The sequence below is a fragment of the Motacilla alba genome, chromosome 2 (assembly GCF_015832195.1).
Source record: "Motacilla alba alba isolate MOTALB_02 chromosome 2, Motacilla_alba_V1.0_pri, whole genome shotgun sequence".
Classification (NCBI taxonomy): Eukaryota; Metazoa; Chordata; class Aves; order Passeriformes; family Motacillidae; genus Motacilla; species Motacilla alba.
Window position 1 is genome coordinate 144,657,937 of NC_052017.1, and position 17,308 is coordinate 144,675,244.

Below are 17,308 nucleotides of genomic sequence, written 5' to 3' on the forward strand. Positions count from 1 at the left end.
CCGGCTTCACTGCAGCCCCCCTCACATCCTGTGAGGTTGCTGTGGGGTCTCCACGCTTCCATTCGGCACCAGCTGCTCCTTCCCAGCTGCTCCCGACCCGCTGCTAAGCGGCGGCCTCAGGACTGGCACCCAGGCCACAGCAGGACTCCCAGGCTCAGACCGCCCGAGCCCTTCGGCGGCTTCTGGTGCCTCCCACAGCCCCCAGGCCGCCGTGCAGCGCGGGGCGCTGGATGCCGCGCCGGCCGCCGCCGGGGGAACTACTTGTCGTGCGGAAGGATCGCGCCACAACCTCACCGGAACTACTTGTCCCCGCCCGCCGCGCGTGGAGCCGTGCGCGCTCCCCCGCCCGCCCGGCCCGGCCCCGCTCACCTGCAGCCGCCGTCTCCATCGCCGCGGGGGCTCAGCGGGACAGCGCGCCGGGGGCCGAGCGCGGCCCGCGTGGAAAACAGAGCGAGGGAAAAGGGAAGAAAAAAAATAAAACAACACCGAAAATCGGGTCCCCGTGCGGCGCCTTATGGCGAATCTGCCGCCGCCGACACGGCAGTGGCGGCTCGGCTCGGCGGGGCGGGGCGGGGCGGGGCGGCGCCTGCGCGGTGGCGGCCGCGCGGGGCCGCGTCCCCTGAGGCGCCGCCCGCGGGCTGAGGGAGCGGCGGGAGGAGGATCCGGGACCCGGGGACACCGTGACAGGGGACACCCAGGAGCACCGCCACACCCCGGCCTCGTCTCCCCGTGCCCCTCTGAGCACCCGCCGCCCGCCCCAGGAGCCCCGGAGGCCGGGGCTGCACAGCTCAGGCTGACACAGCCTCGGGATGCTAAAGGCGTTTTAATTCACCACCTGCGGTAAAATGTGCTTTAATGAGCCTGGTACTTTAGCACATACGAGGTGGTCATAGACTGGACTGGGTGGAAGGGTCTCTAAAGACCATCTCGTTGCAACCCCTTTGCCATGGGCAGGGAGCCCTTCCTCTAAACCAGGTTGTTCTGAGCCCTATCCCACCTGGCCTTGAACACTTCCAGGAATGGGACATCCACAGGTTCCTTGTGAATCTTGAGTCTAATTGACTCAAGAATCTGCAGTCTTGCCACTCTCACAGTAAGGGATTTCTTTCTGATTTGAACCTACCTTCTGAGGTAAGAGCTGAGATCATGGGGAAGCAGGGTGTGCATCCCTTGTCCTCTGTGTCACCACAGGTAACTCTGGCAGGACTGTGAACAAACACCCTTGGTGCTTACGGACATGAAAAGGCAAGTGTGAGGAAGCAGGGTCATTTGTGTGTAAAGTCACCTCTCCTCACTGGTGTCACAACTTGCACCAGCTTTACACAGAGCTTTGCTCCATCACTTTACTCATCAATGCTTCTCTTACTCAGAATGACTTAGATGGGACAACTCTTATGAAAACGTGTTCTTTAGAATTTATGTCAGAGACTCGAGTAGAAGGCAGAAGGGAAAGACCAGACCTTTCCAGAGGCTGTGGTTGCTCCTCTGCAAATTTTTTTTGTCTCCTCTGAGCAAATGCAAAAAACAGAGCAATACTATAGCAGACTCATCACTGGGTGTTCTGACCTCATGAGAAGCAACATTGGGAACCCATCTTTAGCCTGCTGCCTTGACCTGCCCTCGTTACCTTCTGGACTCCTTGTGCCCATTTCTGCCCCTCTTCCCACCCACTGCACGTGTCTTCTGGAGAACATTTCATACGTCTAGGAGCAATAAAGATGAAAGCACAGTTGTGCTCAGGCACACACTGCCCATGAAAGGAAAGGACTGTGCTCTTTTTTGGACATGAATAATATTCATCCTTACCTTGGCATTGGAAGAACATTCTCTGGTCCTTGAGTCACTGAGCCTCGCTACAGCAAGTGGGGTGGATTGTCCTGCCAAGAAAAGCTCTTGTCTTCACACAGAACCATTGCTTGAGCATCCACGTGCCACGTGGTTTACTTTTTACATACACATACTGCATACAGTTCTGCTTTGCATATGCACAAGCCCATTTAAAAGGCTACATTAATGAAGGCTTGTTCTTTACCTAAGACAAGAAATCAGAGTTGGAATTGCTGAGTTTTGCTGCCTGGCCCAGTAAAAATGTTTGGGGGGGGGGGGGTCTGTCTGTTGGATGTCAGAAAAGAAAGAAAAACTATAACTGTTGAGGTGCCTGGCCAGGTCACAGAGCCTCATGAAGCAAAGTTTTTGCAGCTCTGAATCAGCAATTTCACAGCTTAAATAAAAATACCCTCAAGTTCTTCGAAGTGGCATCATGTCAAAAGCCACATAACTCGTCACCAGTAGAGTTCAGCTTCACCACACACAACACAGATCCAGGCTCTGGAATCACCAGCATCAATTGTGAGGCACTCACACAGAGAGCAGTGATTCCTGAGGCTGTCCTGTGCAGGACCTGGATTTCAATGATACTTTGATGGTCCTTTCCAACTCAGGGTAGTCTGTGATTCTGTGAACAGATCCCCTCTCTAGCAGGAGCCTGATCCCAGTCTGTTCATCTCATTCTGTCACAGTTTCCTTATTGACAAAACTCAAGGCCCACACCACCCCTGCTTTCCCTGTCCCTCCTGCACATCCCCTTGCCTGACATCTTCTGTTGTTTTTCAGGTCCCAGTGCCAGTTTTCATTCACAGGAATATCTTTCCTGGTTTTCTCAAGTTCTCTTTCCAGATGCTTCCTGCACTTTCTCTCTCACCCCTGATGTCTCTCTAGCCACTTGCAGATAAGCTCCTGCACACACAAGTGTTTATGAAATACAGCTCCCAGTTCCTTCTCTTCAGCCCACTGAGTAGCTCCTTCTCATAGCCTCCATGCCTGGCTGGTATGAGTTGGCTTCTCATGAACCAACTATTGTACAGTAATAATAATAATAATAATAATAATAATAATAATAATAATAATAATAATAATAATAATAATAAATAATCTCTAGCAAGTGCTAGAGAATGCAAAGTTCAAATATAGAGCAAGTTCAGTATTGCACAGGGCTTCAGCCTGCATCTGGAGCTGGAATCCATGAACAGAGTGTGGATGCTCTTATTGAGGGCACAGCAGATGCTGACTTCTCCTTTTCCTGGTTGTATGGTTTTATTCACAAATAGGAAAAGCATTTCACTGAAGATGTGTATTCCCAAGTGTGAAATGAGAGTGCAGCTTGCTTGGCTGTTCCATTAGAGCAGCCCCACAGAATTAAGGTGATAAAATCAATCAAAAGTTAGAATTAGTACTGCTTTGTAGAGTTTTCATTTCCATTTGCATAAGCTATTTCTGGGAATCTTTCACATCCCACAGTCATACACTGCATTTGTTCAGAATCTCTGACTCATTCAGCCTTGCTGACGTACCTGACCTAGATATGAATGAGGGCTACACAGCACAGGGGCTCATCTGTAGCACAAGGCTCTGCCTGCTTTCTTACAGAAGCTGGAAATTGTGGAGAGGTAAACATGAGGTTTTATGAAGGCAGATTAGGAACAAATTTTTCTCTGAGTTCATTTATGATATAAAAACAGCATTAATTAATTGCATATTCCTCCTTTTCTGCTTCCTCACTGTGGCATTTTCAATGTGCTTTGAAATGCTTTATGTATATCTATAGTTGAAAATCTTAGTAGCTGTGCTTAAATGTGATACTTACTTTTAAATCCCCTTATGCTAGATGTCATATATTGAAGATATCCACTTAAGGAAGCTTTACCCTAAACCTCAGTGTGTCACTTTCCTTTTTTTTCCCCCATGAGCATTTCAGAAAGTAATTTCTGTTGAAATAGCAAATCAATAAATGTCCCATAAGCACCCAAAACAAAATGAGGCAAAGCTCTGTAGAGGGAAGATACAATAACTGGCTAAATGAGGCAGTTGTCCAGTGAGAGAAAGTAAATTATGTGACTGCGACCTAAGAATCTGCAACAAAAAATACCCACAGAGGATAAAAACAGACATATGCCAACAGCCTTGATTTAGACACTTAATGGCCTTCCAGTGCTTGAATTTCCAACCTGACGGATTTTTATTATATACCAATATTTTAAGACAAAAATTCTTTAGCATTTTATGAAGTAGAGTGCATAAAGCATTCTAACAAGAGAGCAGAACTCAGGTATAACAAACTAAGTATTGTAAGAAATGGTGTAAAAAAAAAATCTCCAACTTTGTGTGCACTTTCTATAGAATGGGAAAAGCCCAAAACGTGTGTCTGGGTTTTTTAACAATTATACAATACACATACACTCTACTGCCTTTGAGTTTCCTGTGCTTGCTTGCAAACAATTCCCTGGGCAGTTCCAATGCGTGACAACCCTTTCTGTGAATATCCAGTAATATCAGACCTAAACTTTCCCTGGTGCAACTTGAGGCCTTTACCTCCTGTTACTTGTTACTTGGGAGAAGAAGCCAACTCCCCTCTGGATACACCCTCCTTTCAGGTGGCTGTAGAGAGCAATTGAGTGACCCCAAGCCTCCTTTTCTCCAGGCTAAACAGCCCCAGCTCCCTCTGCTGCTCCTCATCAGACTTGTGCTCCAGACCCTTACCCTGCTCCACTGCTCTTATCTGGGCATGCTCCTGCACCTCAATCTCTGTCTTGTAGTGAGTGACACAGAACTGGACACAGCACTTGAGGTGTGTCCTCACCTGTGCCAAGTGCAGTGGGACAGCCACTGCCCTGATCCTGCTGGTCACACTACTGCTGACACAGAAGGCCAGGAGGCCACCAGCCTTCTTGCCCACCTGGGCACACACCGGCTCATGTTTGGCTGCTCTTGGCCAGCACCCCCAGGGACTTTCCTGCTGGGCAGCTTTCCTGCCACTCTCCCCAGCCTGGAGCACTGCAGGGCTTTGTTGGGACACGAGGGCAGGACACAGAACTTGGCCTCATTGAACCTCATACAACTGGTCTGGGTCCAGCCTGCCTAGATCCCTCTGCAGAACCTTCCTACCCTCCAGCAGACCAACACTCCCTCTCAGTTTGGTGTCCTTAATGTCCTTTGGTGTACCTTAGTGAAGGTACATTTAATCCCCTCATCCAGTCATCTGTAAAGATCCTAGTCAGGGCTGGATGGAGTACTGAGCCCTGGGAAACACCACTAGTGACCAGCCACCTACTGGATGTGTCACCGTTCACCACAACTCTGGGCTCGGCCATTCAGCCAGGTTTTTAGCCAGCAAAGAATGCACCTGCCCAAGCTGCGGGAAGCCAGTTTCTCCAGGAGAATGCTGTGGGAGGAGGTAGCAAAGGCTCTGCTGAAGTCCAGGTAGACAACATCCACGGCCTTTCCCTCACCCACTACATCGTCACCTGGTCATAGAAGGTCAGGTTGGTCAAGCAGCACCCGCCTTTCATGACCCCATGCTGGCTGGGACAGATCCCCTGATTGCTCTTTATGTGGTGACACACACAATGATTTGCACCATGGCACCACAGTCAGGCTGTAATTCCCCCATCCTCCTGCCAGCCCTTCACGTAGGTGGGTGTTGCATTTGCCAACCTCAAACCATCTGGGAGCTCCCCACTTAGCCAGGACTGCTGATAAACGATGGAGAGTGCCAGGGCGAGCTCTTCCTCCATTCCGTCACTGCCCTGGGGTGGATCCCATCCGGCCCCATGGACGTGTTGCATTATTTTTAAAAGAAAAGGGACCATTGTTTAGTGAGAGCAAAGACTAAACTTTGTAAAGTAATTAAGCAGCTCTTCCTGGGTTTTGTAAACTGTTTTTCCACTAAGGGAAAACTTGAGCTATATTTACAGCTGTGGAGGTAATTGACAGTATCCATTTAATACAGATTCTGAGGGAGGACACAGAAAAGAGCATTCTTAAAAGATACACAGGTTTAAGAAAAATTTTTTAAGTTAATTAACACATACATTTTTATCAGATTTTTATCTTCTCATTGATTTCAAAGGGAAAACAGTTTGAGCTTGTGCTCTGCACTTTTGGAAGTTCTACTTGAAAATGCAAAGATGAATGCTCAGAAATTATAGGGGGTTGTTTGGCAACCAGTTTTATGCTTAAGGAAGAAAAGTTACCATTGCCTTCCTGTAAATGCTACATTATTTTTTTCCACATTATCTGTCTGCAGTAACTGTATCTGCTTGTTATTTTTATCTGCCATGTTTAATGTTGAGTTCTTGTTTAGGACTGCATAATTGCTGTTTTCTTGTTACAGAACATTAACTTTATGCTTCCAGTAACAACTTTATAATGAAAATGCTAATAAAAATGGGCCAGTGCAAACTACACAGTTACAAATCTCTCCAGAGCCTAGTATGAGGCTTATCATAATTCTTGACATCTCAGAATTGTATAGTCTACTGATACTGATTACACTGCACAGTTAATTTAAAAATTATCTCCTGCAGGTCTGAGAGAAAGGCAACAATTATAAATAACTTCAGAAAAAATATATACATACCGAAAATGCTTCTAATAAAGATTCTGGTTTTCTCAGTGTAGCAATATAGTCACTGCAGGACTCAGAAATACCCTGTATTAATCACATTTCTGCTTGCAGGTTTATACTGTTTAATCCTATTACAGCTGTACAGCATGTTTTTCCTTTGGTAGGTGGTGTCAACTAGCTGGAGACAGCAGCACAGGCTGGAACACTGTGCAGGTTTAAATGGCAGTTTTCCTTGTTCTTTTAAGTACTTTTGGATTGGGGGTTGTTTTCTTACACAGGGACCTGTAAGACAAGAAATTATACTAGAAAAATGAAAGTTAAGAAATGCTAGTATGTGCTGTTTCTTCAGTCTAGTACAAAATGAACACTGTGCAGCTGGACTGTGATAGAAATGCACGTGAGAAAGCAAACTTTGCCTTAAGCTTTTCAAAATGTAGGACTGTTAAAACAGAAGATTATTTATATTTATAGTTATGTATAAAAAGTGCAGCACAATAGCCAAACAGCACTCTGATTTCCTTTTTTCACCTTTACTGTGATTCAGGGCAAAAGGAAATATATATACACACTAAATAAAAAAGGTAAATTCATAGTACAAATGGAATATTTTCCACACCACTACGTGGTACTGAAAAAGGCACAAAGAGAGGTGTAGAGGATAGACATCTTTGTTATCCTATTTCTGCTGGGAAAGTTGCCACGGCTCTCATGGAACAGGGAGCTATTTATAGGATAGTGGAACAGAGAGGAAAAACAGCACCAATCATGCTGGGTTTGATTTATTAGCTCTACAGGAGGAGTTTGACAAGCATGATATGCCCAAACGATACAAATCTGACAGCTCCTCCATGATTTGTGTGATGGTAATTTGATTAGACATTGCATCATATGTTTGACTTCAGCAGATTGCTGTACAATTCTCAATCATCTTCATCACTTTTCTGCAAAATATCTTCATACATTAACTTCTCTCCCAGGAAAATGAGAACCACCACCACTACCTACTTACATCATTTACCTGGACTTATGGAAATGGAAAAGCATTGGAGACCGTCCCACACAACATCCTTGTCTCCAAATTGGAGAGACATGGATTGGATAGATGGATGGGTGGATGGATGGATGGATTGGATAAAAGCAGGAGGCTTGGAACTAGATGACCTTTAAGGTCTCTTCCAACCCAAACCCTTCTGTGATGCCATGATCTAGGTCTGTCTGCCTGTAGCTTCTGGAGGGTCAGAAGCATCCAGAATTCCCCAGTGACTACGGAAGGAGGTTGATGGGACCACTGTGCCCATATAAACAAGACTCTAAAGGAGCACATTTGTACTTATGAAAAAGAAACCTAAGGGATCTGTGCCATACTGATGCCATTGATTTTGCTGATTAATCTCTGCATCTTCCACGTTACCACAGCCCAATACCTCCCTCTTTGACATAATTAATAGTGGTGATAGAATGAAAATCCATTAAGAGGGAAAAGCTGTAAATACATCCTTTTTCAGAGTAATATTGCTTGACTGACAAAAGGTCCAGTCACCACCTACTCATTCTTTGCTCCAAGGAGGAAAACACATACGCTGCACAGTGTTTGTGGGTATTTTAGCCAACCCCTCCTTCCCCTCTCTCTTACAGAGGATTTTTTATAGTATAGAGATTACACCACAAAATGTTTTAAGGAACATTTACAGTTTTACATTTTTCCTAAAAACCACTAATACTGCTTATCTTTTGAATACTCCAGCTACTGAAATGTGATAACAACACTGAGTTGTATATTTTACAGGCAGTCTTTGTAAGAGAAGGTGACTTCACTTCTCTAAATACCATTTACTAGGGCTGACAGGAACTCCAGTTATACTCCTTAATTGGAATAAGCTGTTTGAATTTCTTTTTTTATTACTCCTCCAGTACAAGCTCTCATCTTCAGGTTTCATTGGGCAGTATCTCAAACCCAAGCAACTCTGTATTCTGTCTGGCATTGTTCTCTTGGCCATGCTACAAGGTTTTTCCTCATTCAAGAACAATTTATTATTCCTTTTCCCTTCCTCCTTGATAAAAACATGTTGAGGGTGCTTAATTTGTAACTCTGCTGCTCTAATGAGATAACTGTTCAAATTGGAGGGTAAAAACAAATAAATTTTGTAGCTTGCACACCTGAATACTCTATTTTTGGAGCTTTCTTCAGTCATTTTTTTGTGTTAACAATGAGTGGAAGTTTAAGCATTAAAGGTTTAGCTAGACTTCTTTCTGCTTCACTTCTCTTTCTCTGGAAGAACAGCACAGTTGCATAACACGTGAAGTGCAGTCCCTAAAAACCATCTGCTCAGTCTCCTTTCGTTAGCACACCATGGCAAGGGTTTGGGTTTGGTTATTTTTGTAACACAGACACCACTACTTAAACATCCAATAAAACTATATGAGTTCTGGTTTTATGTTCATACAAGGAAACTCTGCTGAGAAATTACTCATCCCTGTTATAGCTCAGCTGACAATTTTGCAAAACTTATTTATGATTAAACCCATGTATTGTGGACACTTCACCTGCTTTATGACAGTTTACATTTGCTCATATTTTTATCTTCTGATATATTCTGAACCATAACTGAAGCCTGATTATAAGCTCATTCATATTAATGAGAGCCAGAAAAAAAAACACCTTAGAAATCAGTGAAGTCACTCAGATGTTATGGAATTTTATGGAGTCAGAATCTGGCTTTCAGTCACAACAATTTTAGATAGATTACACGGTCCCACATCAGCAGCACTACTCTGCCATAAAAACAACCATCAAATGTAATTAACAGATGTGAGCTGTCATTGAGATCAAGCCTTTGGGGGTTATTACTTTAGTGTGACCTTACTTACCTATTTTTCTAGCAGAAATGCTGCAGCTCAAAGAAAAATTCAGGGAAGTTTGGTATTCTAGGATTTCCTAATATCCCATTTGGAAACAGTGGAGGACATCCAGCCAAGGACCAGCAGAACCTTGACATGCCTTGTGGTTCCCATGCATGCAGGCCATGTCTGCAAGAGCTCCAGAACCAGAACTGCCAGTGAATGGTCAGAGCCTGACACAGTGCAATCCTCCACATGGTCACTGTCACACAGCAGCACACATGGATGTTTAATTAAAATGGCATCTACATCAAAAAGAATGGTTTTGATGGAAGGAATTGCTGCCTTCATTCTGCATCTCACAATATTAACTACTGCCTCTTCCATCAGTTGAAGTATTAATAAGCAAACATTCTTGTTAGCATTGCCCTGTGAAAAACTTCACGAGATCTTGATTATTCTTACACTACTCTCTCTCTCTCTATATATATATATGTATTTGTGTGTGTATATATACACAGTTTTTACAGTAAATCTGCACTTTAGCAGCCTAAATAAATAGAAAAAACAGTTTTAAGATGAACATCTGTATGGAAACTACTTCTGATTGTTCAACATGCACTTGGTTTTTTAATATTAAAGAAAAAGAAAAAAACTATATAAAAATCTTTACTCTTACCATGAAACACCATCCAAGATTATTTAAATATTTATTTTCTCTACTAAGCATGTGAAGTGGCTAAATTTTCCTGAATTCACTGATTCCAAATAGGAAAAAAACTTTATATAGCAACAAGTCAAAAAAGTTTGAAAGGAGAAATCTGGGAAATTTGTGCTTCAAAAACCTACAAAACACCTATCAATTTAGTTGACCAAGAAGCATCATAGCATAAAGAACATAGATAGAAGAAATTCCTCACAACTTCTTAATTAAGTTTTCACTATGTTTTCTGATGTGAGGATCCCTGAGCTGAACACAGATATAAATACATTTACTAGTGGGAGATGTAACATCAGTGTTGAAATTCCTACAGAACAGAAAGAACCAACATACGTACTAGTGCCTCTGATCTGAAAACTCTACAAAATTATCTTCCCTCTCCTTTGCCCCTCAAAGATTCCATCTTTTGATAAGACAGAGTTTGTGTCTTGCTTTTCTGCCTCTATCCTATAACACCAGCTTTTTTCTAAGACCAATTTAAGCAGGAAGGGGTTGGGGGTATTTCTTTGTTTTGTAGCAGAAGCCAGATTTCATTAACACATCTCTGAAGGTACAAAGTTTGTGTCGCCAGCTGACAGAGACAGACCAATGTCAACCCCTTGGTGTGGGATAAATCCAAGAAGTGCCTCTGCCTGGAGCACCAAAGTAGCTGTGACAGTGGAAATCCTGGGTGCATCATGTCTCCATTACAGGCAGGAAGCAGCCCACAGCAGCTATGGCAGGCAGTTCATGGGATGAACAAGACTTCATGTCTAGTGGGACATCACACACAGTTAAAAAGCTTCTGTGGACTGGCAACACTGGTCTGTGATCCAGGTTAGAGGTTTGCTATCTTATAAATTCCTTAGAACAAGTGTAAAACATCTCCAGAAGAAGAGATGGTTAATAGATCTCATTTTCCATTAGATGGTAGTTAGTCAATTCAACTAATTTAATAGTATGTGGGAAAATGTGTTTATTAAAAAAATGCATTAAGCTATGCACTTAATGTATATGATTTCAGCATATTTTCCATAGCTTAAGTAAACAGAGCTCAGTTCACAAAGCATCTTTCATCCCTGCCGCTTCCCTTTTTCCTGTCAGACAAAGATAAGGCTTCTGTGAAACTTGGAAAAATAATTTTTCACTTTATTAAAATAGCAGATTTTTCAGATAAAGCCATATTGTTTACAGGAAATGATTTCCCTGCTGAGACAGTGATGTTATCAGACAACAAACAATTCTGACTGACATAAACTGCATTTCCTCCTTTCTGCTTCCAGAGCCTCTGTACTGTTCCATGGATCAGGCTTTCCTTGGCTGCAAAAGTGGACAAGTGAAGGATCAGCTACTATTTAACAGAAAGAGAAAACTCAGTACCAGAGCTAAGACTCTCACTACTCATACTCACCTACTATAAAATAATGTTTTAAGTTCAAGTTTCAAGCAGTTTTAACTTTGTCTGTACTCTCCCCAGACACAGAACCTCTATAAAACATGAATTAAGCTGGTCAGAACTGGCATAGTTGATTAAAAGGAAGTGAGCTGAATTTTGGAAGAGTCTTAGTAAACACAACAGACAAGTAAAGCAAATATCAATAAACATCTATTGCAATACTATCGCAATAGAAGACAAATCCAGGAAGAATAAAACATATGAATAAATGTATTTTCAAAATTGCGGTGAAAAAATCCACATTAACTATGCCTCTGTGTTTTTCAAGAGAAATTTAATTTTTAAGTGACTTACCATTGATGTCATATCTATAAAAAACTTCCAGACAATCTATAAATCATTCACACTCTATCTTTGCCCAAGATATTTATCCCATTTTGGTTAGGCCATCACTGGCACCATGGAATTATCACTGTTTACCTAAAAAGCATCAACAGAATGGAAGAAAAAAGTGAACTACACTATTTAAAACAGTGTGTCAAATTCTGCAGGGTTATTTTATGCTTGGAATCCTTGAACACATATTCTAGAAGTTTAGTTTTAGTTTAGCGCAAACCAGAATGCCAAACATTACCTCAACAAGGAGGAACAGTCCCAAAATCAGTGTCTGATTCTCAAATGAAGATTTTCACAAAACAGAAAACAAGTCAGCACTCACAGCACTGACAACACTAACAAGTGCAGCCAAGCCCATGGAAGGGTGCACACACACACAGTACTCATTCCTCTATCAAATCCTCACTTAGAGAAAGCAAAAACAAACCTCTTCTTCCCCCTGCCAAATACTGGTCCTGACACTCTTCAGTGAGTGTGTTTTCTCCCTTAGGAGAAGCCAATCTGATACAGCATCATTATAATCTACTGCCTATGTAACCCAGGAGTAGCTAAACAAAATCCAGAAACCTGGAACCACAAAGAACTCTAACTCTTGAAAAACCCAACTATTCAAATACTTACATTAATGAAAGCTTCAACAGGCTCATTGGTTTACTATATTTACATCTCACTCCTAATGAGTTTTCAAGCACTGCATTAAAAGCAGTCAGAACTTTTATTTAATAAAATAACAGTAAGTGTATAGTTGGATCATACTTGAGTTTCTGCAGTATAAATTCTAGATTTCAAATGCATTAAAAAAAAAACAAAACAACAAAACAAAAAAGTCTGCTGAAATACCAAATATGCCTCCATATTTGATCTGCTCAGATTGTTTCCTCATTGTCTGTGCTACCAAGGAAATTAGCTCGACATAGAGGCACTGGCTGAAAAGATGAATCTCAGACATTTTGGGTGGCAGTAACTGTTGATTTGAGGATTCCTTCTTGCCATCAAACTTTTATTTTTTCTTTTTTGTCACTGTGCTATTGCGTGGCTCTGTGTGCTTGTGGTGCACACGGTACACCAAGCGAGGACAGGGATCCAGCCTGAGGAAGGACAGCAAGAGCATTTCACTGCTCCCCGTGCAGAGAGCTGTGCTGGTTACAGTGTGCTCCTTCCTGGGAGCAAGGGCAGCGATCACAGTGGGATGGGTCAAGAGTGTGCATCAGCATTCACCACCACATAACAAGTGACAGCAAAGCTGCAAGATGTTACAGTCTCCCAGGGAAATCTTCTGTCTTGGCACTTTCCTCCTGCTTCAGCACAGCTGTCAAAACCCAGCATTCCCAGAGCATGGCAACCCACGGCAGGATGGGTGAAGCAAAGACAGCAGAACTTGAGGAAAGTTCTCTCAGGCAAAGTCAGGGACACCACAAGGCACCTGATTCTGGGAAATGGAATAGAATAGACATGCAGATTCTTTCTGGAGATAAGCTTGTTTTTAATTACATCATCTCTCCTGAGGAGGAAAGCTTGCCTCCCTCATTCTTCCCTAGTTCGTCCCAGCTGGAGATGCATGTTTTGTACCACTTAAACAGATGCACTGAATAAAAATCTGGAAGAACAGTTTTGTACATACAGAAGCGCACACACAGCAAACACATGGTTGCACTGCAGTGTTCCCACAGACAGGGGTGATGTTCAAATACAGGATTTGATGTTATCTCCTCCATGCAATATCCTTCAGTGCCATATATTGCATAACACCTGCCCACAAAGACTTCTATGTATTAAAAAAGACCTCTTCAGTTTGTAAGCAAAAATAGAAGCACAACAAAATATTAAATTATAGCAAAATGGGGCTCATGTGTGTAAATTTAAATGAGGACAAATCCTCTTACTGATTTTTATAATGTATTTGGCCTCATAAGTAAAAAATATTAGATTTTAGAATCTGAGCCTTTCAAATATTAACAAGGGTCCCAGATTGTAAAAGTGATCCTCAAGAAGCCTATTTATACTTGAGGAATTCCATGTACCCCATTCTTCCATTTGAATAAAAATATTTAAGTTCTGTCTTTAAATTTTTTGGTACCTAAGAATGCCCAGATGCTGAAGCCATACTTCATTTAATAACACACCCATCAGTAGAACCATCAGTGATTCTAAGACGTGATAGAAGAAGAGCTACTAGGAAAACAAGAGATGCTTGTCTTCTTTTTTCTCCTATGCAGATTTCCCCTATCACAGATATTTATCATTTTTTAAGATTAAGGGGCAACAGAAATTGTTAAAGCTTAGTAGTTTTACTACTTTAATGATCTCTTGGTTTGGGAATTGATTTTACAGTGCCCTGTAAATCTATTCTTCCTTTGACAATGATCAAGTAGATAATAAGCAATAAATCACTGCTGCAACTGAGAACTGAAGATAAGGTTTTAGATTATTTCTGTCATCTGGGTATGAGACACTGCTTTGCAAGCAAAGATATATTGTCACAGTTTATTTGCAATTAGAAAGATACAGATCCCATCAGTTAAAGCCTGGTTCCCAACAAACATGTAGGCCTTTATATAGCCAAAATCATAATTTCAGTATGAAGATATTTCTAGAAATACATACTGCTTCCATAGAAATTAGTGCTTCCAATACTAAATACTACTGAAAAATAGGATTCCCTGCTTGCCAATGTCACTTGGTCATTGAGGAAAGCTGCCTTTCCAAGTCAGTTGAAGTAAACAACCAGCCCCCCCAGCCCCACCATTTATTATAGCTGAGTGTAGGATGTTTACAGGAACTAAAAATTAGCTGAACTATACAAATACAGCAGTGCCTTTCAGGATATCAAAAAACAGATCTGCACAGACACACTCTGGTGTATTTGCACCACTCATACATGCAACTCTTAATAACATTCACTAGCATTATAAAGTCAATCTATGTATTTTAGTATTTAATATTCTGAATATCAGAACACAGTAATATCCATGTATCCTGATGTTGTAGAGATCTAAAAGCAAAATTAAGATGTTTCACTCACACAGCCCCTGTAGAAGAGCATGCTATTGCACTTACATGCCAAGACCCTTGATGTTCAGTACAGGCACCTTCTAGAAATCCCAATTTTTAAAACTGAAACTCAACTCTAAAATATATATGGAAGATACATGGGGTGGTACAAACTCTGAGTCCTCAAAAATGTCCATCTCAAATTCTATGCAAGAACAACCCTTTGTTTATATTTCCAGTTTCCTTAGTGAGCCAAATTTTACAGTATTTGTTGCAACATTTGAACATCCTATTTTTATGTTCTTCAAATAATTCCCATTTCTTCTCTAGAACTGTTTTAAGACATTTCTAATTTCAATTATTTTCATTCTTATTTTCACCTCCAGTTTCAGCTACTCAGAAATACAAGCCATTTTAACAGCAGAAGAGCAAAACACTCCCTAACTTCAGCATCTTAACTTGTATTTTACAGGTGCTCTTAATTTGATGTCCAGTCTTGAACAAACAAGACCTTAGCAGTGCAGGAAGATAAAATTTTGATGAACTTAATCAGTCAAGAGGCTGAGCCTCAGCCTTCTCCAAGTTCTTCTCTGAACAGGTGTTTGCAGCTTTACTGGGTAAAAGGAATCACAGATGCAGATTATTTCATGCATAGAAGAGGGGGGAAGCCCTCCAAATATTTTAACAATTGTTCTTTGTATGAAGGAAAACACAAGCTCCAGCAATTCTGCTGAACGCAGCTGTGAGTTCCAAGCAAGGAAAGACCGTGCTCAAGCAGGCCAGTGCACTCACCAAGGACTTTGGGGTATTGCTCACAAGTGGTCACAGAAAGTGCTCAGAGGAATACCACAGGCAAGCCAAACATTGGACTTCACAGACACTCCACGTACTCAGCAAGGGTCAGCCTTGGTAGTCATCACAAGCTTTTATCACCAAAGGCAGCTGTACTTGCACCTGCACATACAGCTAATGCCAGCCACCCAAAAGCAGCAGCTGTGTGGCCACTGTGTGGCCACTCTGGATCCCCAGCCTGATTTTCATCCAGGTATTTCCCTGTGCTGCAAAACACCAGGAACTGATCCTTTTCACACATCACTGGCTTCACACGAACAAGATGAGGTCATTTGCTCGCTGGGCATCAGGGTCACATCTGCCTCTTCTGTTCCCAAACTTCACTGCGGTGTTTGTGAGCCTGCCTTGCCTCATTCTGCAACAGTTGCTTCAACTCATCCCCACCAGAACTGCACAGCTGCCAGGCCAAATCCCCATCATCCCTTCCCAGACATCCCAGTACTGCAAAGCTCACCTGGGATCATGGCATAAATATGCATTTGGACAACACTACAACACCCACCTTCTTCAGCTGCAAACAACAGCCACATTTGAGACGTTAAGATGTTAGGACTTGGCATTTCATGACCAGAGAAAGCAGATCCTTTCATTTCAAACAGTTGGCAAAAAAAAAAATACAGCGTGGATTTTTAAATTTATTTATTTATTGCAGTTACAAGCCACTTCAAATTATTTTCATGTGCTGACATGTGACAGCTGTGTTTGAGCACATGGATTAGACACCAGTACAATATGAAGGTATGCACAAGTCCAATTCCACAAGACTGGACTGACAAACTGCCCGTGAACTAGGCTTATTACAAAAAAAAAAAAACAAAACAAAAAACAGCACTTACGTGGCATGTGGAATGGCTAAGACAGCACTAACCAAAATGAACACTAGATTAATTATAATAAGTTTACTTTAAACTAAGAAGTTTGTTAACAAAAACCATTTCCTTTCTTCTAAGTCCAAATACTGTCTAGAATTAGGAAATGCTAAATGCTTACAGCAAAGAAAGCTTGGAAAACACCTACCAGCATTTTTTTAAGGCATCAAGCTCTGCAACTTCTGCATCAAAGTCCTTTTTATAAATATATAGCCATGATTTATCAAACCAAATAAGATTGTTATTTTTAAAAAAGCTATTTTAACTGAGGTTATATTAGGTGTGCAAGTTGTTTTTAAAAAATCATTGCAGAGGTGTTAGTAATGAATTAGATCAATAAGTAAGTTCACAATCTTCTATCACCACACATGTTCCTGTGTCACCAGACAGGACACAGGGTAAGGAACAAAATGGTTACAGCAATGGGACCATCACAGAAAAATGGCTGTCCTTGGATCACCTTTGGTCATTCACTGACAGCTTCAAAATCATCACCTTTCCAATGCTTATTAGTCCCACCTTCCCAGCACTAAGAAATCCTACGAGCTTTAATTCTGAGAAGTTAAGAAGAAAATATTTTACTTTTTAAAAGTATCTGTATTTTTAGTCATAATCATCTTTTACAGAACCACTGTAGTGAAGCTAAACAAATAAATACTTAGGTTTGGTATACTAACATGTAAATTCAACAAAGTATTTCATTTAAGTTTTAGGAAATAAAAAAATAACATTTGGGGGGTTAGAACACAGAGCTAGATTATTGCAAGAATGTATTTTCTATTAGCAGCAGTTACTCTCATTGGCCATCCCTTTAAAAATACAAGACTATAGTGAAACAAAGAAGGAAAGGAATTCCAGGCAAG

General features: G+C 41.7%; 1 protein-coding gene across 3 annotated transcripts in view; it reads right to left on the minus strand.

Annotated features, from left to right (window-relative positions):
* The window catches only part of ZFAT (zinc finger and AT-hook domain containing), an 89,314-nt gene extending 75,576 nt beyond the window's left edge, over positions 1-13,738 (minus strand). For 2 of the 3 annotated variants that reach the window (XM_038164562.1, XM_038164579.1), the window contains exon 1: positions 370-13,738. In XM_038164562.1, coding sequence (XP_038020490.1) covers positions 370-388 — 19 coding nt within the window. In that variant the 5' untranslated portion in view covers positions 389-13,738. The remainder of the gene's footprint in view (positions 1-369) is intronic. The other variant, XM_038164570.1, reaches the window with a different exon arrangement.
* Positions 13,739-17,308: the final 3,570 nt, after the last annotated feature.